The 21,801-nt window shown below is 41.7% G+C and overlaps 4 protein-coding genes across 5 annotated transcripts in view; all 4 read right to left on the bottom strand.

The window, feature by feature from the left end:
• LOC140270873 (signal-induced proliferation-associated 1-like protein 1) overlaps positions 1-5,096 on the bottom strand; it is a 34,471-nt gene extending 29,375 nt beyond the window's left edge. The window contains exon 1 of one of the 2 annotated variants that reach the window (XM_072366115.1): positions 4,834-5,096. The gene's annotated coding sequence lies outside the window, so the exon portion shown is untranslated. Of the gene's footprint in view, positions 1-1,670; positions 1,887-4,833 lie in introns of those variants that run through there. The other variant, XM_072366116.1, reaches the window with a different exon arrangement.
• A 1,601-nt stretch (positions 5,097-6,697) lies between these two features.
• On the bottom strand, positions 6,698-9,042 carry gpx2 (glutathione peroxidase 2). The gene is made up of 3 exons (XM_072365501.1): positions 8,971-9,042; positions 8,145-8,387; positions 6,698-7,458 (listed from the first exon to the last, which is right to left on the bottom strand). Exons 2-3 carry the CDS (start codon positions 8,364-8,366, stop codon positions 7,105-7,107), a joined length of 576 nt encoding a protein of 191 aa, XP_072221602.1. The 5' UTR covers positions 8,367-8,387; positions 8,971-9,042; the 3' UTR covers positions 6,698-7,104.
• On the bottom strand, positions 8,383-15,447 carry LOC140270364 (ras-related protein Rab-15-like). Its single transcript, XM_072365500.1, has 7 exons — positions 15,283-15,447; positions 11,403-11,463; positions 11,233-11,293; positions 11,074-11,151; positions 10,803-10,892; positions 9,896-9,961; positions 8,383-9,799 (listed from the first exon to the last, which is right to left on the bottom strand). Exons 1-7 carry the CDS (start codon positions 15,404-15,406, stop codon positions 9,647-9,649), a joined length of 633 nt encoding a protein of 210 aa, XP_072221601.1. The 5' UTR covers positions 15,407-15,447; the 3' UTR covers positions 8,383-9,646.
• Positions 15,448-16,235: 788 nt separating this feature from the next.
• LOC140270303 (protein max-like) lies at positions 16,236-21,670 on the bottom strand. Its single transcript, XM_072365435.1, has 4 exons — positions 21,513-21,670; positions 19,102-19,209; positions 17,639-17,762; positions 16,236-17,551 (listed from the first exon to the last, which is right to left on the bottom strand). The coding sequence occupies exons 1-4, from the start codon at positions 21,546-21,548 to the stop codon at positions 17,367-17,369; spliced, it is 453 nt and encodes a 150-aa protein (XP_072221536.1). The 5' UTR covers positions 21,549-21,670; the 3' UTR covers positions 16,236-17,366.
• Between the last annotated feature and the right edge of the window lie 131 nt (positions 21,671-21,801).

The raw sequence follows: 21,801 nt of genomic DNA on the forward strand, positions 1-21,801 counted from the left end.
GACAACAACAGTGCAGCAAAGTTACACTCGTGCACCGTTTCCATTCATTGATTTTGGCATGTGTCCAGAGCATAGCCGAGCACACTTCCAGTCCAATTATAAACAGTCAGGCCACAGAGTTAATCAATTCATACAGAGTCATTTGGACTGCGATAAGTCAGCTACTGTTGCATAACTGCGGTGCCCTGCTAAATCACAGTCTGCCACAAAATCAGAGTGCAAACCTGCACAGCATGCTGCTGCTGGCTTGTGCTGAACCCCAGCCAGGCCTGCAACAGTGGTTTATCATGCTCTTGAACCAAGGCCATGCAAACCACAACTCGCTTAAAGCAACAGCTGCATTGCTCTCAATGCTTTTGCTTCTTTTAAAACACAAAAACAACCAATCCTGCAGTAAGATGTATGCACACTACAGCACATGATAATTGTTTCAGGGATCATTCTGTGTTAGTCTTGGTCCGTGGATCAAGACTGAGGCAAAGTGTAATTAGAGCGACCGCCATCCCCCCACCTTTCATCCCCTCAAGCTGGCAAGAATCAGGACGACGCTTTGTGTGAGCTTTTCCTTCGCAACTTTCACAGTGTTCTTCCACTTACTATAACCCTTTTAACACCTGATTTAGGCTGCTGGGGTCTGCTGCCAAAGAGGGGAAGATGAAGCTGCAACGTGTAAAGATGCAGGTTTGCTCTCTTTAATAGCAAACTGCCACCGGTGACTCCCTCTTAATCAGCATTCAAGTCAAGTGCAAGTACCATGTAAACACGAGCATAGCAACATCACCACCTCACCTCTTCCGAGCACCAACAGTAATGATAAGAGCTGAGCTAAGCAGTAGTTCTATGGAGGGATCAAACAGAGCAATTAAAAAACACTGAAAGAAGTGGCTGGGGCCAGGTAAAATAGTCACTTTTAGTTGACATGTCCAACTTCACATTTTTAAGGCATTAGCATTTGATTTCAACTGTGTTTCTTGTGTAGCAGAACTAGGCCGGGTATCCAGGAATACATCAATGAAATACACAGGAAACAGGCAGCAAGAGAGGAAAGGCTGGGATAGCAGCCATGTTTGTTTTGATCTGGCTCTATCTGCCCTTTGCACCTGGAGCAACATGGAAAAAGACTATGGCCTAACATTTCAGAGAGCGTACTGTTAAATACTGCAGAGACTAATTACTTTAACATAAATAGGAGGTTATTTCTCTTACACTGAACCAACAAGACGATCTTCATGAAAAGACAGTGAACACTTAATTCAGTCCACCTGAAACTTGAATTTGTTTAAAAAGTCATTTGAATCTTGCAGAGGGAGCCTTTGGATCACAGAGGTCTCATTCTTCCCCCTGAGCTTTACCGAGAGCAAAGCAGGAACTCACAGGCTGGAAATGGATCCCCTCGTTCCAAAGAAAAGGATGTGGAATTCTGGAGCAATCTGAGGAGGGATTACTCCGGTTTTAGGACAGGAAAGTGAGCCACACTCAAACTGCAGCAAGAACACTTTCACTTTAGAGATAACCTGGAGCTGTGTTTTAAACAGTGTTCAGGAGTTAACCTAAAGCAGTGTGTTGTTCCAGCATTCTTGCTTTACTACACGTCATATTGTACATGCTGCCCCGGAAAGTAATGAAAACAGTTGTAAACGTGAGGAGGAATGAGGACAAGCTGAACAGACCTGTCTATGCATCGAAAACTATGTTGAGATCAGCCGTGACCGAGCCCTCGCGCATTCCTCCCTCTCAGATTTCTGTCCGCAGGAGGGGACAGCAGCAAAATCTCTCGGTTTTTTCTTTTGTACGTGGAATTATTTTCCAAAGCTGCCCACGCGGGCTCTGCGTGAGACGAGGATCGGCCAGCTCTGCCTGATGTTTTGATTCTTCTCTGTGCAGAGTTCTGTAATCCCGTCTAGAAAAAGTGTGCACACCAAAAAGGGAGACAGTGCACCAACTGGCAGACATGTCGAGACAGTACCATGCACGTCATTATTGTGTGGCAACGGAGACAGCCTGCAGAAACACATCATCATCATCAGAATCCCAGATTTCATAATGGAACACTTCTTTTCTTTTCTTCTCTCACTCTCTTTTTTTCTGCCTTTAAACAAAGTGGTTGTTTGCAATTATTCTTATTACTTTTTCACCTCTGTTTTCCGATCCTGGTCCCACGTCATACTATTTTCAGCTCGTGTGAGGTTTGATGGGAGCAGAGAAGGGGAATTACTCACCGTCCGATCTCTGCCTGACTGTGGGTTTTGGTTTAGGCTTGAGAACCGAGAGCAGGATGACGGAAACCAGTCGCTCGGAGTTGCTTTAGTTCATGAACATATACATCACAGACCACCAAATGGAGACCAAACAGTCAATCAGGGACAGATCACAGCCAATAGCAGCACTCTACACTTGTCCCACTGTTCAACAGCCAGTGTCACTTAGCTCTACACAAATCTCCCGCACACATAATTACAGGGTTCGAATTGCTGTGCAATTTTGCGAGGTCGAAATTCCCCAAACTTTGTGGCAGGTGGCGTGACGAGTAAGGGAATTTTCCTTTGTCTGCTCGCATTTACTCTGTGACATAGCACTGAAAAGGGATTACATCATCACTATTGTAGCCGCCGAGCCCTCTGCTTTCCTCCGTCGGTCAGCTTACAGTGGACCGTCCGATCCAGACAAAGACAGAACATTCCAACAGTTTAGTAAGCAGGAAACGCGGATCCATAGTCACACCTCATTACACTCAAACTGATCACCCCCCCGCACGCAGTTACCAGCAAAAAGATGCTCACACTGAAAAACCACCAGAGGCCACATTATCATCAAGTCATCTGACCTCTGACTATGAGCTGACTAATATCAGTCAGACGCATCACTCATGGAGGTGATGGAGGGTCCCTTTTTGCTCACGGTAATAAAGCTCTATATCATGAGCTGTTTCTTAAGGTTGAGTCAGAACTCGGGAATATAGGTGACTCATTCTCGTGTCTCTCACGGAGGCATGAAGAAGTAATCCTCGCAGGTGAGACCCGCCATGTTGGGACACCAGACGCCCCCAAGGGCTGCATATTATGATCTGTCTCGTTTGTCTCCGACTGTGTCAACAGTAACAAGCAACGAGATGTGGGAGAAGCCAGCCAGGTGGTGCTGCACTTGCCCAAATGACAGCAAGCAACATTAAAGATTTGAAAGGCTAAGAAGCAGCACATGCATATGAAAGTGCTGAAACCTACACGCTCTTTGAACTTGAGCGTGAGTAAATAAAAATAATCCCATTATTCATTACAAAAAGTAAACAGCCCCTTTGTAGAAACGGCAGCCCACACATTCCAGAGTTGCAAATTATAAAGCAGCACAAAGCTCCTCTTGTTGTTCCCTTTTATCTTCGCTCGAGCTATTCCCTTCGAGCCAATGCACAGGAGACAATGGAAACACAAGCTCAACTTAGCAACAGGAAGCATCCTTCTGTGAATATGAGGGCACTTTTACACAGACACACAATAACAATTGTACAAGAGATATGACGCAAAAAGTGAAAATAGAAACACTGTCCTTCAGTCAGAAGTCACAGCGAAGACTATTTATGCTGATGGGAAACATGAGAAGCGGTATTTACTCTCCTCTCAAGGAGCAAAGTTAGCTTTTAAAGCTGTTCTGACAGCATCACCAAAATCTTTCCAACTCGCTGGAACTCAGATTAATCTCCTGTCCCCGAATGCCCATTTTTGGCCCACGCAGCGACAGAGAGCATTCTGTGTTTGCATTGAATTTATCCTTAATAAGAAATCCCATCAAAAAAAAGTAAGGGGCACCCTAGAGTAAGATTAGAGTCAGCAGTAAAAATGGCAGTGGGGCTGTATGATCAGTCATGCCCACCACTGCAGGTCAGCTAAGCCGATCAAGAATGCTAAAAATCCTTGATCCTGTCCCAAAGCAAAACTCAGAGGCTTCCTTTTTTTTTTTTCACCTGACTGAAGCCAAGTCAGCCACCAAACACTCCTGCTGTACTGACTCAGATGTAGAGGAGTCATTTTCCCAACCTGCTTAGTTCCTTCAAGCTGGTGTTTCATAAATAAGCTTCCTTTGGGCAGGCAACTTTTAAAAGTTAGCACCATGACCTGGTTTGTCACCAGAAAAACCTCCTGCTAGATCTTTCCTATTCTCTTATTTTGTCTCCACGGGCTCAGCACTAATAGAGACTGACTTGAAATATACCACACGCGCGCGCGCACACACACACGAGTCATAATTTTGTCATCAAACCGATAATCTGATCGAAATGCCATTTTATTAAGCGTTGAGCGGGGGGCGTAGTGAACAGACATGTTCCAAAACATATAACGGGATAATCATATTGTCCTGGTCCGTTTTAGCAGATGATGAGCTGGACAGGATGGAGACACAAATCAGTCAGACAGATGTGACTTAGGGAAATCACCTGGTGCCCGACAAGCCTTCTCGCGTGGCAACAACACGGGGGTAAACCACGCGAAAGGAATTTCGGGTGGTGACATCCATAGGCACACATCCTGTTTTTAACGGTGTAATGTGCTCGGTGCCACCTGCAAATCGCCTCACACGAGCAGCGCAGGGAACAGTGTCCTTGACAAACACAACCGATTCGTATACATTGACAGCCCCAGTGATAAACGAGTCTCACTTTTTCGTTTACCACCATTAGTTATTAGGAAGAGAGAAGAAAAAAACACACTGGCACTGACTGCGCACTGTCCCCACAAAGCATAAAGATGTGCTTTGTCCTGCTCACAGCCGACAGATGTTAGAGAAAATTCACCTTGTGCTACGAACACCTCGCACATGACCAACACCACGTTATCGACTCACCTTTTCTCCTTTAGGATGTCACACAACACGGTTTCCCCCCTTTTGTTTCAACTCGTAACAAGGTGCTGCTGTTAGTCCGAGGCGTAAACTACACGGCGCTCTTCCTTGTCTTCGCTGGAAACGTGCTGGCTCCGGCTGAAAGCAAAAATGTTCCGGTGTCTTCCTCTGAAAGGCAACTTGGAAGTTTGATAGAAAGTTACTGGTTTGCCTCGCTGCGGTATGCAGCTGCTGGAGAGATGAGATCATTCAGGCAGCCTCCCCTCTCTCCCTCTCTGCTCTTGGAGTATCGCGAGAAGGCTTCGCGGGAAAGCAAACGTTGCCGTGGCAACAGTGCTCACCTGTGGTGGGTGGACGAAGAAGAGGAAAACTAAGGAGCCCTCACTCTGTGTTGAAAATATACATTGAAAAGCACCCAAGTTAACTTCCAAAGAACTCTGTTAGAACTTCAACCTTCTGTGGCTTATACAAAGTTGTTCAGCTTTTTAATGATAATTACAACTATAATAAAGTTAAAGGTAAAAATACCATATAAGCTATTTTGTCCCATTTTGGACATTTACTTCTATTTGTCTTGTGCTTCTGACCATTTTGTTATTTCCTCTGTAGCCATTTCGCATCTCATCTTAGTTTTGTATCCAATATTGCTCATTTTACATCTAATTATAATTGTGTCTAGATGTGGGCACTTTCTGTGTCATTTGGATCATTTTCGGTATTTCGGTGATATTGTGTCTCATTTTTTTCCTTCTGTTTCTCTCTTTTTAGAACTTTGTGGTCTAGCTTTTAGCTTTGGTTGTTGTCTATATGTGTTATTTCAGTTGTTTTGTGTCACTCTCTGGGATAATTAATGTATATCTGACATCACAGCAAAGGTCCACTGACTGTTTGGGCTTGGGGCTTGTTCACAAATTTTTCCTTTACCAAAATATACACAAATCAAAGTAACCGCTCATCGAGTCTTAATTTGATTTCCATATGACAGAAAATCACATGATGGAAAATGCCAACTGTTCTAATTTATCAAGCTTTGAACAATATGTTTCACAGTATGTTGAATATTAGCGATCCATCTTTCAAACACACATGATCTTTAGTGAGCAGTGCAGAGGTGCAGGAGAGGGCCCTGCTACAGTTAAAAACAGATTGGGAGGGCAGTGGGAAAAATATTAATCACACCACTTCATGCATCATGACCACACAAACGTTTAAATGTGATTTGCAATGACAACAAGTGAGGCTATAAACGCCAGAGGCACTAAGTAGGAATATAAGCCTTGAAGTGTCAGCGACTTGAGTGTTTGTCCTCAATGTACCCGCAGCGACCTGCGGGAGATATTAGGCCCTGTGTTGCTTGTGGCTCTGACATCATGAGCTGATGTGGATGTGAGCGGATGTGCAGAAAATCCAATCCTAATCTGCAGACCCTGCAAACAAAGCCCTCTGTGCATTGAAAACTAAAACCGAATGAGGGATTCACACAGTAGGAAGGTTGAGTCTTTCCAAAATGCATGATTTAGGACTTGGCCTCTGCAACACTGTGGCAGTAATGCATCCCTGCAGCTGCATAGGCTACTGGTATCAGCAAATTTTTACTTGGAAATGTAGATCTAGTCATCTAAATTAGAAAGAGGCACTGAGAGAATAAAGGGGGAAACCGCAAGCCATGATGCATAATGCTGAAATGTGGCCTGCAAGTTTAAAGTAATTCCACAGTCTTCATGGTGTATTTCAAGCCACATTATTCTTCATACACTGAGCTGCTTCAACATCTATTTCTGTCAGCTTAGTATCAGAGGAGCACATCTTCATGGTGGCTTGGGATATTAATGCAGTCCAATTAAAGAAGCACTTCAGCGAGAGATAATTTTGGTTTTTAGAGTTTTTATTTCAGTGCCAACATTTTGTGTGTGTTTTGAATTTCAATTCATAAAAGGCATGACTGAAGTTATCTGTTTGAATGATTAAATGAGTAGCACCATCTGCTGGCAACACTAGTATAGGGCAAAAAAAAAAAAGGAGACGTAACGTAAGCATCTCTCATGAACAGATTCTATTTAAAACAAAAAAAAAAAGCACTCTCTTCTTTTCACATTGCTGGAATATACAAAAATGTATTCATCCACAACTGTTAAGCACTTACAAGGCCTCAGATGATATTCACTCAGCTTTTTTAGAATATCACCCTCATTTATTAAGGCTTAAAAGTGTGGAGGGCAGCATGTCAACTCTGACACTTATGGATGAGAAGCCATTAGGAGGGAAAGGCTATTCTTAGGTCTTAGTTAATCTTAACAGTCTTTGAATGTCAGGCTCGATGTCAATGGTGGGGAACTTCTTGCTATATCGTTTAAAGGGCTCTCCCTCTGGCCCGATGAGGAACTTCTCAAAGTTCCAGGAGACATCCGTCCTGCTGATGGGGCTCCAAATCAGAAATTTGGGATCCTGCATGAGAGAACTGGGGTCGTCATCAGGATAGGGGAGTTTGTCTTTCAGATAGGCAAAGACTGGGTGCGTGTTTGTTCCGTTGACGTCGCACTTCTCGAAGATGGTGAAGTTGGGTTTGAAGCCGCCACCTGGACGCACATGTTGCAGTGAATTCAGGATCTCACGATTAGCGCAGTTCTCCTGAAAAATACACACAATAATAACAACGTTTAGGGATGCAAAATGATCTAACTCATCTTGGCTGATTGATGCTGACAGCAAATTTCCACCTAATTGCAGAGACCTTCAAGTCTCTCTTGTAGTATGTTTCAAATATGTATTCAAAACAAGGATTAGACTCAACGTACATGTACAGCATGCATTATATATCTGTAAATAGCATTTCCAAACAAAGCTATAAATTAATGATGCAGGATGCAGATTTTTGGCAGTATGCTGAATGCTAATATGTAGGTAAAAAAGCCTGTCTTATTTAATTTTCAGTAAATTATAGACATCATTGAGCATAATTTCCATGAGTATTAGGGAGATATTTAAAATCTGATGGCAGAGTACAAGCTAAAGCACTGGATACAGATTGTGCACCATGCAATCATGCTTCTCTTACTGCAATAGCAATCATTCTCACTGTGCAAATGAAACACGGCAGAAAGTCAGTTTTCTAAAGTGAAATTTGGCCCAGCTGGGTTCTATTGCTCAACATCCTCTCTGATATGATTAAATTATGGATTGCAATTGTCTCTGAACGTCAAGTGGGATTTAAGTACACTTTACTTTTTAGGTGGTTTGAGATGAATAATAAAACATCACTCACCTACAGTATATCAAGACAAAACTGCCTCAAGTAGCCACGCTGCTGAACTCACCTGGTATCCAAACTGGTTACAGGGAAAACCCAGGACCACCAGCCGATGGGGGTACTTGCTCTGCAGCTGGCTGAGTTCGCTGAAGTCCCGGGTGGTGGTGCCTCAGAGCGAGGCCACATTCTCTATGAGGACCACCCGGCCCCTGAACACATTGAAGTCCACAGAGTCTCCCTCCAGCGAGGTGGCCCTCAGGTCGTAGAAGGTCTTGGCGATGAACGTCATCTCGGCTCCTGCGCTGCCACTCTGGATGGAGTCAGAATGGGATCTCAGTGTGTGACTGCTGTGTCCAACCGCTTGGTCACCTGACTCAGAACAGAAAGTTGCCTTTCACAAGTATCAGATAGCCCCGCAGGAAACTGATCTCCACCTGACACACTATACTCCTCACAAGTTTCAGATAAGATCCATGTAACTGATTGGAAAGCCACTCAATCATTGCATTTCTGCACAAGTATGCAGTGTCTTAGATAAACTGTGTGCATAGTTCTAAAGCCAGAAAGCTTTCAAACTATATTAATTACCCTCAGTGTGCCTTTCATTATGAATACTCATTGAAAATAGTGTTAAAGACAAAGCTAGCATGCATTATTTGTTCTGTTGGCTTGTTTGGTATATATGAGATGTATCATTTTTCTCAAGACATAAAAAATTCAACAGTGATCACCTGGATTTCACAGTATGTGATGAAAAATGAATGAATGAATCAGCTGTCTGAACTCTCTGTGCACTCTTGCCTTCAGACTTAATATAGTGACTCAGCAAGGCCCAGATTGCCATTTTATTATTATTTTTTTTAAATATGAAACATTTTGATTCATTAATGTACTTAAATTTTTGCCACAACCTAGAAGCATTGTGTTAAAATGACACATCCGTGGCACCTCAGCAGACCCTGAATACATTCTCTTTAGCAGTGACACAGCTTCAGTGCACAACACACAGGCACATTTGTAAAAGAATCATATACGTTCAAGATAAGCATTTAGATAATTGCATTCCCACAGAAAGATCATCCAGCATGGCACAATATTGTCTCGATTCAGGAAATAAGTTCATTGTGTAAACTGATCCCTTGGTTTAAGTTTCTAGGTCTAAATAATTAATGTTCCTGCTCGGGTGACTTTATTGTTGTCTTTGTCACTGTCGCCTCAATGCAAAGATTCGTTGATTTGAATCCATGTTTTACTTCATGCACTAATGAAGTATTAAAAAAAAAAAAAAAAGCAAATGAGTGACTGAATTCAGCAAACTGATGAAGCAGATGTATGTGCAGATGCATTGAAAATAAAATGAAGAGAATGTGTGCACGACAGTTTTTGCAGCTGCAGGATTCAGCGGTGGTGCCTTAAAACTGGCCCTCTGCTGGCAGCTGTCGCTCACTGCACTTGCTGCCATGTGATTCCAAGAAGTGAAAGCAATCCAGCACCCTTCCTTTCGACACTCTGTTAGATTGTTGCATGTCTTTCAGCTAGAAGTCACAACCCTCTGATGGCCCCTTGTTTTTAACAGGCACAAGTCCTCTGAGTATTATCATCCTGACATCCCCTCTCTTCCTCCAGAGCAACTTTATCCAAATAGTCATCTAGAGACTCCAACAGGTTGTCCAGGTCTCTCTTGTGAGCATGCAGTACTAGTTCTGTCAAACGGATGAATGCCTGCAGGGAGGAAGGGGGAGGGGTTAAACAAATAAATAAATAAAGAGTGTGTATACAAATTTCTAGTGTGACAGATTTATCTTAGAGCTTCATTACCTCATTGATGTTGCTGCTTGTGGAAGCACTGGTCTCAAAGAAATCCATCTCATAGGTTTCTGCAAGCTATAAGATTGGTGATATAAGATAAGACAGGGGGATATTGTTTGAAATACACGTGAGAATGAAAATACACCCTCTCTCAATTTTTTAGGTTTTACATATCACATCACAATGAAAAAAAAAACACCTCGCCCTTACTGAGTTTTAATATTGGGAAAATACAACCTGAAATCAATGTTTTACACTGTTTTTATTTTTTTCTACACAAAAACAAAGCCAAAATGCAGAAGCAGTGTGTCAAAAAACCAAATACACCTTTACTACTTCCAGAGAAATTCAGAGGGTAAATAGCAGCCAGTTGTTTCTAATCAAGTGTACTTAATGAACTGATCATCAACAAGTGGAAGCATTTCTGTTTGTCAGTTTGCTGGTTTGGATCATTCAGGTGTGCCTTAACACAATGCCCAGGAGGAAAGACATCAACAAAGATCTTAGCAGAGCAACTGTTGCTGCCCATCAATCTGGGAAGGGTTATAAGACCATATATGTCCATCATTCTACAGTTAGAAATATTATTGTGAATGATCATTCAAGATAGTTGACAATTTTAGCAGGATGGAACATTCAAACAATAATGATCTGATATGTAAAAGCTTAGACACGAAAAACTTTCTTTTTCACATGACTGCAAGTACAGTGAAGACGTTTAACTGGTCAGTTTAAAAGTTTTAAAACACAATTTACTCCAACTTTATTACTATGCCGAATAGTGAAACCACAATCTACAAAGACACTTGCGCTGTGCTTTTGCACTTATTCAAAATCAAACACAAACATGCAAAAACATCACGAACACTCATAAAACAGCAATATTCTTGCAAAAGAAATAGACTAAAAAACACACCACGCCTCCTTGATGCTTTGTCACTTGTCTCCTGAGCTCATCATCAGCTTTGTTTCCAACCAAGATCCTCTGCACGTCATCTGGGGCACACTGTATGAAAACAAAAGGCACGAGGCAGACGGCACCAGGAAAAAGAATTTTATCATCTTATTGTTCACTCTAAGACAATCAGTGTGCAGCAAGCTGTGAAAATTCAGTGAGCAGGGATGCCAATAAGGGGTCACTGTGCATCAACTGTAAGTGAATGAAATGATAGCCCTTATAGCCTTACTTCATCCACATCACTCGCCCACTTTGCGATGTGCTGAAAGGATGGCTGGTGTGTGATGTCATACACAAATATGATACCCTGCACACGAAGACATAAAGGAAAGATTAAAGAATGAAAGCTGAATTTGATAAATGAATGTTCACTCCTGACTAATCATACTTGTGCCCGCCTGTAGTACTGTTTGGTAATAGTCTGATAACGTTCCTGACCAGCTGTGTCCCTGCACAAATAACAGAACATCCATCAGTGAAAGAGAACCACAATATCATGCGTGTCAACAACTATAAATGCGGTTAAATTGAACAGAGAGACACAATTGCTGCACATACCAGATCTGAACACGCACTTTGATTCCATCTACCTCTACCGTTTTCATCTTAAAGTCAACACCTAAAAAAAAAAAAAAGAAAGAAGATTTTGTGTCATTGAAAGCAAGACGAAACACAGATTGTGACAGAAATGGCAACACAAACACAAATAGAAATCACTGAAAGAGACCATATCATTCTAATGTCCAGGCATGGAATTTTATTTTAGAAGTAAATTTGAATATGCTCATTTGCTTATAATAAATAATGCTTATTCTATTTATACTGAGCAATCTGACAGCACTTCTTGTCTCCTTCTGTTTGACTAAAAGTCAACTAAAAGGTCCAAGATGCTCTGATAGGTCAGCAAATTGATCCAAAATGGCAAGAGGAAATGCAGCCACTAATCATCTGTGACTGTTCAGAACTGGAGCTAAATAGCATCCTAGGGGATCCAATCACAAGAGGACTGCGCTAAGCACAGGTGTGAACACATTCAGGATGGATTGAGGATCCCGATCTACCAGTCACTTGTCCACATTTCATTAAAAGTAGGATCTGAATGTATCCTGGGCCACACTGGAGGATCACACTCCACAAAAGCGTGTCCATTAGGATGCTTTTTTTCTAGAAAAATAAAATATTGTAAAAAGCAGGGTCAAAACTGACAGAAAACTAATTTTGCAAAACAGACAAACATGGAACACACAACTGTCTCAAGAGTGATGTCAGACAAAAGCTAAGAGGCGGCCATATTTTGAAATCTCTGTAACAAAAAGGGTACATGCTAACTCGACTTATATGACAGATCATGTTAAAGATCAAGGAATGTTGCTGGCTCTACTGAGATGATGCAACAACAGTTAGTGGGAAGCTTCAGGCTTTAAAGGCATGTTTGCTCAACAGTATGATTTGTGTTTTGATTGTTTTTGGCATTGATTGTTCCTACTGTGGTTACCATATTGCAGTATGCTTGGGATAAATCAAAACCACAAGTATACTAGCTTTTCAATGGTATGCCCCATGTGCACACACTTATACACAGCACTTGTGTACACAGCCAAGTGTAGAAATCAGCTGTCAGCCTGCTGGAGAGCAGTCAGAATTTCAGGCATGTGTCTTTATCAGTAGAGGTGTGTTGACGCTGAGATCTGAAAGATCAAAAACTTAGATTTATGATTATTTACTTCATTCATATCAAATCTATCAAATAACTGAGCTACTTGAAAGGTCTGTAGACAATTCCCCAATAGTCTAAATGGGACTCAGACAGTAACATGCTTGAGATTTGCCTGAATGTATTTCTGATTTTACAAAACATCAGCAGACCTACTGACGTCTGGTTTGTTGCTCAACTAACAGCTGACTGTTTGACAAAGTTTACATGATTATTTGCTTAGAGACGCAGGTAACTGAGAATCCACGACATGTTGTAACACCAGATGCTCATACATGTATCTAGAGCTGTCCACTTGTGATGGGAGCACCGAGGACAGACGATAATACGAAATGTGTACAAGCTCTTAGTTTGGTGTACGATAAACTAGTCCCTAAACAGGAGATATGCAAAAGTGTTTCATGGTGAATGATTCAACAAAGCAAGAAAAGCCTGTTCTAAAAACGCCGTGTTTCAGGAAGCTCTGGAGCGGTGTGTTCTCTTCTCTCTCTTCTGTGTAAAGTTTGAGTTTTGTAAATGTGTAGACTTTTTATGCATGAAAAAAAAAGTAGCTCAAACTAAAGGAAAGCGAAAAACCTAAAAAAGTGCAATACTATTACTAACAAACTGGTGAAAAATCTCTTTGTGGGACTGAACGTGGGCTAGTTTAGGAGCATTTCACGAGTGTTGTTCAGACACACCATTACCTCTGATGAGAAGCATGGAGAGCCACTGAATAGTGTCCCCTTAGTGTTAAATGGCAAGGAGTGCAGCTGATGTGAACTATGTGGGAGGAATTTTCTACCAGGTGACAGTACAAAGAAGCTGAGTAATGTGATTAAACACCACTGGCAGCAACATTAGTGGTTTATAGTCACACAAAGGCAGCTCACTGTCCTGTCCTTGCTTGGTTATGGTTGTTGCTTTCATTTGAAAAATTAAATGACTAAAAGGGTTCATTCCTAGGTCTTTTCCAATGAAGCCAATTAAACTTGTAATAGGTGACATTAATGGCATTAATAATGGCTCGGTTCTATTCATTCATCAAGTTCGTATAACAGCGAGCCACAAACACATACATCTTGGAACTGAAGGAGCTAAATGGGATTCAGCCATGAATAATTGCATCAAACACACCGACATAATACTACAGTGTACATCTGTTCTTTTACTTACTAGACGGTGACACCTCATAATCTCTGTGGGATCAATAAACCCATGCTACTCTTGACACTTACAACTTCAGGCATCAGCACTTTTCTGATTATGTGAAACTTTTGGTGGAGGCGTTACATACGAGTCAGTCGGATATGAATGACATAAAATCCATCAGAAAATGCATTTGCACATACAAGATCGTTCTAAATGAGCTGCTCCTGGATCTACCCACAGATGACGTTATCAGTGTAGCCCATTTAATTCCATTACTACTGAAAGACAGACGTATAATTGCATTGCAAACAAAAACTGAAATATTAAAAGGTCTTCGAGCTGAATCATTATCACAGTATTATCACGGCATAAATTGTTACACAAGTTTGTTTATGTGAACAGAGAGCTGGATAGAGATCTGATAAGTGTGGAAATCATTTAACTCTAGTGAGCTCATTTTTATGTTCAAGACAGCTGTCTGAGATAAGATGCACTCCAAGACAAGGTGCGTAATGCAGCTAAAAGTAGCCCTTAGATGAAAATGCTACTGTAATGCAGGGTTTGTGTTGTTAACATCAAACTCAAACCAGAACGTCTGAGTGTTGCTGCAGAAATCGAGCCAGTGTCTTCTTGTCCTCTTCAAGGTCTGACATGCTGTATGTTCATTGGGTGTTTTTCTATAAACTCTGCTTGTAATGAGCAGTTAACGGGGTTACAAAAAAAAAAAATCAGAGACACACCATTCTGCTTTGTACCATTCCCCGTGTACCTTTCAGATGGTTTGTTGATTAAAAACGGATCAGACTCTGAAATACTCCATCCAGCCTGTCTGACTCCAACAACCAGGACACATTTAAAGTCACTTCAACCACCTGGTCTTCCTCGTAGCTCTTTTTTCACAGCAGATATAACTAAAGGTTACTAATGTTTACCTGTGACTATATGTAAGGGATCCAAAACCAAGATTTTATGTAGAAGGCACTTTTAAAAAAAAAATAAATAAATAAATAAATAAAAAACTGGGTTAAATCCCACATCAAGCCTTGCCGACCCTGCAAAGTCCCATGATGTTTAACCCTGCAGTGTGCAGCACAGACCAGTCCCAACACTTCCCTTAAAGCCATTAGTCCCAGAAGTAGTCAGGAAAGGAGGCAGCACTGATATGAAGCACTAATACACGCATCAATCCACAAGCTGCATTCTGGGAATAAAAATACAGGATAACGCATCAAACAGAGAGATTAGTAAGTTTCCTGAGGACATTCTTTTCCATTGCTCCTGTGACAACAACAGCTCCCCAATTTCAAACCTCCTCTGCGTCCCAAAGTTTATTTTATCTTATGAGTGACATCGCTATTTCAATAGTGTAAATATACTGAGCAGCTTGTTATAACCTGAGGCAGAAAGTACTAATCCTTCTAAGCAGGCCTACTTTGAAAATCTGGACTAAAGGCAAAATGCACTGCATTACTCTAAAAATCTACCTTCGTCTTGTGCGCCGTATACCCGGGTGTTTATCCGGTTAATACTGTGGCTGACACATGCAAATTTTTTAAACAAGCGTCACTGCAAACTAGTTGGATGGCTTCTTACCGATGGTGGAAATATGGGAAGGATCAAATTCACCCTCCGTGAACCGGCGCATCATGCAGGTCTTTCCAACCCCGGAGTCTCCGAGAATGAGCAACCTGAACAGAATGTCGTACTGTTTAGCCATGACTAAAAAAAAAACTAAAATATGAAAGAGAACATGACTGTCAGTCAGCTTCTGCCTGGCGTTTGCGCAGCTCTGAGGTGCCTTCAGAGCCCGTCGGAAATATCACCTCAAAACTGGGAAAACAAACACAAGCGCAGCTTGATTATTACCGCGAGTTGCTGAAACTTCTTAAAACTGTGTTTATTTTAGGCTAGTTAATATTTCCATGAATAATTTCTGATTTACGACACAGCATTAAACCAAATAGTTATTTTCAGTCGTCTTTCAGTAGTAGTATTTTGTACGACCCTAAAGGCAGCACCCAACCTGCATCCTTCAGGTGGTTGCTGCCTGCAACAGGAGCCCAGCCTACCTTCACTATCTAAAGATTTTGTATCATGTCATCAATTGCCGTAAATTGTGGCTTCTTTAAAGGTTACCTGAAACTCCTACTGGCTGCTTGGAGTCTAAAACTGTAGAAAAACAAAAAGAGAAAGAGAAACAGCAGCACAACTCAAACACAGTGATGTGGAAATATTTCCATCCATACATGCACACATCCATTTTCTATTCCTGCTTTAATCTTTGATCTAATTCAGAGTCACCAAGTTACCATCAGGCGAGACGCAGTGCACAGCCTGGACATGACGGAAACAACCACACATTTTCGTGGAGTCATTTGAGAGGGACAGTTTCACCCTCTGTTTCAATTATTCATCTGCTTTTATTGTTTTGATTCCACAAAAAGCGTCTCATCATCTAAGATGTTGCTGTTCTTTCTATTATCTTGGAGAGAGTGTTGAACAATGGTTCCCATCAGAGTTTTATCAAACACACACCGACACACGAATACATCCAAAAAGGATAAAATAGTTTTATTTATAGTCTCATAATAAAGGTACGCCTTAACTTGCAAGACAACCGTTGGCAGTATGTACAACATACCTGTAATTTCCATGGAATGGAACAAACAAATATCGATTACATACACACTAATTTACGTCTGAAAAAAAAAAAGAAAAAAGAAAACAACAAAAAAAAAAGAGAAACATTCCCAGCACAGGCAAATATTTCAAGGGAAGGCTTTTCTTTGCAGAACTGACACCATTTAAGAGTATACAGTGTTATATACTACACACTGAAACGGACTTCCATTAAAAAATATAAAAGTCACTGCCCTTTAACTGCATTGTGTAACATTCAGTTTCATTTAGGGGATATTCTTTTAGAACCACATTTACTAGGAGTAAAAACAGGAAAAATAAATACTTGAACTTGCGAGAATCCTCTCAAACAGGAGGTCGGCCTGCTCTCAAGCCAAACATAATGAGATCAGACGTATGAATATCCTATACAAGGGTAAGAAATTAAATTTTGGTGCTTCACTATAAATAGAGGAATTCAGTTGATTACACAAACATTTTCAAAAACAAAAACGTCAGCCACCTACACTGAAAAAAGGAGGATTGCATCTTGCATACCGGACATATTTTCCAAAAGCAACTTCACATTCTTTTCTGGAAAAATATGAATATTAAAAAGGTACACTAACCCTAATTACCATTTCATCAAAGGATGTACAGTTTCACAACTCCAACAGATGGCAAAGGTTGTCCGAAACAACCAAAAGAAAGAAAAGTTGACTTTTTGTAGCTTTACTAAAGCCTCAGACCATGCTGCCACTGCATTCGATTATGAACAGTTATCACGAGGTTTGAAAAAGCATAAAGTCCTTCAAAACTGCAGAGCTGCCTCACTTTGGGGATTTTGAAAGTTCTCGTTGGGCCACGAAGGGAGTGGCGGGATGCTTGCCAGGAGGATAAAGGAAGGTAGAAGCGTTTTTTGTACATACAGTAACAGCACCTCTCTCTCCACCGTGTCTCCTGAACTGGCGTTAAGAAGGCGGGAGCGAGTGCGGGCAGGTGAGAGGAGCTGGGGCTGGCTGGTGGGTAAAAAGAGTCGCTTGGTGGACAACCCGAGTCTAGCTCAGCTCCATGCGCAACTTCTTCCTGTTGGGCGGCTCGTCCGGCTCTGAGTCTGAGCTGGAGTCGGACCCGCCGTCGAAGGCGGACACCGCGCTCCCTTTGCGGTTTGTGTACAAGCTGCTGTCAGAGGAGTAGTTTGTCTGGAGCTGATTGTTCCCCTTGGCCTTCTCAAGAGCCCGAACTGCAAGCCAATAGCAGACAAGCAAGACAGAAAACATTCACCAAAAGGCTAAAAAGAACATCTGGAACGGTTCTTTTCAGGACTTACCCTGCTGCTCCAGCAGTGTATTCTGCTTCTTTAAATCATCGATGTCTTGCTGGTGGGTATGGTTTTTTCTCCTCATGAACTGAATGTACTCCGTGGCTTTGTCTAGTATCTGCGCTCGGGAAGCCTGTTGAACAGCAACAATGTCAAACGGTCACAAGGCAATGCTGCAGAGTGTCTTTGCTCACACAGAACATGTTCCTCTACTGTCTAACCAAGTGCTCCAAGGCACACAAAGCACACAGATGGTGCTTTGGATGTATGTTGTAATTTATTCAGGGCGATTCTCCACAGTTGAAAAGAACCATTTCAGAGTTCAGCAGCCTTTGGCAGTGGTGCCAACACTAAGACCGCAGAATAGTTTCTGGCACAAGCGAAGGAAAATATTTTCTCCTCCATGGTTAAGCACCCTCACATTTGGGGTACTGCTTATTGCATTTTGTTCACACATTCTGAAATGCTTTGCAAATTCAGAGGAACTGCTGCTAATTCTGCACTTCAGTTCCCAGACTGAGGGGTTGACAAAACCTTTTTTCCAACCTTTTTTGGACAAGAAAAAAGATGGCGCAGTCGCTGTGACATCATCTACTGCTTTGTGGACTCCTGTTTTGAAGCCTTGAGTTCAGTGTTTTATGAGCGGAGAGTTGGACTGAAAAATGTGGAAACGACACATGGCTTTATGGGGTAGCCCTACAGAACACACCCCTGCAAGGGCAGGTTTACTGTAAATGGGACCAAGCTGCATCAGGAAGAAGTGAAACGACAGATCGACATCATCACCTCTCTAAAAAAAGTATTTGCCGAGTTAATCAATCAACTGTGAAGTAATCATTATATTGACTTCTATACAACTGGGCTTCTTTTTGCAACCAAAATAAGACAGAATACAGGTTTTAGGCATTTCTGCATTAGCTTTATTTTTGACAGCTAAACACTACATCCATCTTTTTGTACAGTCTGTGCAGAGAGCATAAATTGTGAAACATCTGAGTGCCGGATGGTTACACGGTTGCAAACACGGCTGACACAGCAGTGACTTTGCTTTGCAAGCTAGTCATCTCTTCAATTGCCAGTTTTGCCACTGAAGTCAAGTTCAAACATAAAAGAGCTGTCCAGCACAGAATCACGCTGGATTTGATATGCCCAAACTGCAATCTTCAAAACTGGAGCACGAAATGGTGCAATGAAAAAAAGGCTTTAAAATAAGGCCAAAAATAAAACCAGAGCTGATGACACGAAATAACATGCAACAGCAGATGGTGAAAATGCTTTATGTCTTCAGGAAATGTGCTTTGTGTGCACACAAGTAAAGACAATCTCAACACAATGAGGTTCATCGTACGAGGTGAGGGCGAGCTGGTTCGTGTTTAGTTTAGTTTTAGTCAGTTTAGCAGAATAAATAAAGTGACCTTCATTTTCAATATCCTTTATTTCTTTACGTCACACAATCAGTATCTTTCTCTCACCTTCTCCCCTTGTAATGAAGGCACAGAGTCTCGTAAACTGTGAAAGCTGTCTTTAATGTGGTCCCTGCGTTTGCGCTCCAGCGCGTTGTGATGTGCTCGCTTGTCTGCCTGCAAAAGACAAAGAGACATACACACAGGCATGTCTTAAAAAGTCAAATACCTTCATTCGAATCAGTGGAGACATTTGTTGCGTGTACATTACTTAATCTCATAGTCCTAGCAAGGCCAGAAAGAACCTGAGGTGTGAGTCTAATGTTTGCAAGGATCTCAACTCTGTTTGCTTTCAGTTACTTAAAGGGGCGGGACCACATCAAAAGAAAAACGCGTCCGTCCAGCTGACTACATATTTGCTATCTGCCATGTGCTGTGGAAAGATTGCCTGCCGTAAAAACTCATTCCTCAACACCGGTTTCACAGAAGTCACTTGACTCAAACTACATGCTGTTTCAAGGACTGCATAAGATAAGTGGCAAGATAGGATGGAGTCCAAGTGAGTAATGAGACGACGAGATGAGACAGTCTTTAAGCAGCAATCGGAGAAAAATGCCAGGTCAAATGTTACATCTGGTCTAAGAATTGTTGTGAGAGTAAATGTAAATCTACACTGATCTATAACATCCAGGAAGGACATATGGATGTACAATATCTGCCCCCGTGTAAAGAACAGCTCAAGAATGACTTCATTATGCAGTCGTGTCAAAAACATTTAAAAATGAGAGCTCAGCAGGCCAACAAGTGCATGCACCCAGTGGATGATTGCATGCCAAAAGCTGGAGATCCCAGCCTAATCGAATGGGGGAGGGGAATCTATAGCTTTAAAAAACATGTGAGGATATTAAGGACATGACTTGATTTCCCTCCTGGGCACACTTATGGGGGGAAAGCAGTGTAAACTATTATTCTGTCCTAAGGACTTCCTCAGGACATTGATGACAGTTTGTTACATTGGGTTGCCAGTGAATCACAGGGCCACACAGAGACAAACAATTCACACTCTGACCTTGGGACCATTCAGAATCACCAATGAACTTAGCATGCATGTTTTTGGGACAGTGGCGGGAAGCTGGAGCAAACTCAACATAAGAAGGCCCCAGACGGGATTCAAACCAGGCTTAAAAGGCCTCCCAGGCACCTGCGGCGCAGGGCTGAACAACATGTTGTTTCAACATGGACCTACTGAGGTGTGCAACTGTCTCACTGCAAGACGCTTGGCGTCCAGTACCCAAACACATCACTGTTACAACTTTTTTCTGCTTGATATGAAAGCTGTTTGATTTTTTTTTTTTGTATTTATTCATCAGTTTTATGGGAATATTTCATATTTCATATCTCAAAGTATTTTCTTCCTGTGCAGTCTCCGGCCCTATAAAACACCCTTTTCATTCTACACCACTCAAATAAATATATTCATGCCAGTATTTTTTAATTATTATTATTATTATTTTCTCCCTAGCCGCAATAAAAACCGCAGAGAGATAAAAACATTCCTTCTGCTGGGTTGTGTTTTCCCAGTCTCGCGCAGCCCTGATGGAGAGCGACGCTTATGTGGAGGGAGGTCTGGCAATACGTGCGATACGAGATGCACGACGAGAACACCGAGTACTCAGTACCCGTTCAGAGCTTCTATGCTGTATTAGCTGTGTGGGCGACAGGGACACGATACACGAGCTGGAACCAAAGCCCAACTTTAATATAAAACACATAAAATGGTTACGTTCTATATGTGCCATGCGACCGTGTCTGGTAAATAAGGCTAATGCTTACGTTCAAGAATGAGCCTTTCGAGCATTTATAAGAAAAGATATTCTTTAATATGCTTGAAATTTGTTAAGCATACTGATAGATATTTTGAAATTATATATATATATAGATATCAATAAATAGGGAACATGTTCAAACCCCTCGCCTCTCAGATGAGCTGACCTTGCTTGCAGCAACAGCTTAACTGCTGTTTATGATTGTCGCATCACGTTTCTAACGTGTTTGCACCTTCAACACAATCTCGATTGTTTATGTCTTAGCAGTTTAGTTAGCTTAGCAACTGACTGCAGTTGGTCACATCAAAGTGGGTATCTGAAAGAAAACCGGAGCTGTCAATTCATTACACATGCTGCTGTCTTGATCTGAGCTGCCCCGCAAGAGCAGTTAATGTCAAACAGCTTTGACGCAGCTTATTCACCACAATCACGTGATCGACCTTTTTTTTTTTTTTTTTTTTTAAAGCAAGCACTTAAAAACAAAATTCTCTGACAGCTACCTCCCGATTTGTCTCAGAAAAGCTAGCGTTAGCCGAGAAACCCAACGAGCTAGCTCGCTAGCACAATCATATAGCTTAGGTGGGCAGGAATGATTAAGTTACTGCTAGGCTAACAAGCGGTCTAGCTACTTCTGAAGAAAACTAAAACACATACATCGCTGTCGACGTCGATGTCATCGTTTTCACTCATTCTTCAGTAAAAAAAAATAATAATAAGAGAAAATAAAACAGGCAGCTGTCAAAACAAAGTGCAGCGACAACTGGAGGCGAATACAATATAGCACGGAGCTCTGCTACAGCAGAGACATGACGACCAACGGTTACTCTACACGTGATTCGCCTACACATGGACAGGAAAACTCACAGCGCAGGCGCAATGAAACACGTCTTTCTGGGAAATGTGGTATTTTCGTAGCAAGTGGCCCCTGTTAGTAGTGGAATTT

The sequence above is a fragment of the Leuresthes tenuis genome, unplaced genomic scaffold, assembly GCF_036924035.1.
Source record: "Leuresthes tenuis unplaced genomic scaffold, fLeuTen1.0.hap1 SCAF_15, whole genome shotgun sequence".
Lineage (NCBI taxonomy): Eukaryota > Metazoa > Chordata > Actinopteri > Atheriniformes > Atherinopsidae > Leuresthes > Leuresthes tenuis.

Excerpts from the sequence above, each read along its gene's own strand:
- LOC140270364 (XM_072365500.1), bottom strand. The coding sequence starts at position 15,406 with ATGGCTAAACAGTACGACATTCTGTTCAGGTTGCTCATTCTCGGAGAC. Across the intron at positions 11,464-15,282 it reads TTCCCATATTTCCACCATCG|GTGTTGACTTTAAGATGAAA; the intron begins GTAAGAAGCCAT and ends TTTTTTTTTTAG. Across the intron at positions 11,294-11,402 it reads AAAGTGCGTGTTCAGATCTG|GGACACAGCTGGTCAGGAAC; the intron begins GTATGTGCAGCA and ends TTATTTGTGCAG.
- LOC140270303 (XM_072365435.1), bottom strand. The coding sequence starts at position 21,548 with ATGAGTGAAAACGATGACATCGACGTCGACAGCGAT. Across the intron at positions 19,210-21,512 it reads ACATCGACGTCGACAGCGAT|GCAGACAAGCGAGCACATCA; the intron begins GTATGTGTTTTA and ends TGTCTTTTGCAG. Across the intron at positions 17,552-17,638 it reads TACACTGCTGGAGCAGCAGG|TTCGGGCTCTTGAGAAGGCC; the intron begins GTAAGTCCTGAA and ends ATTGGCTTGCAG.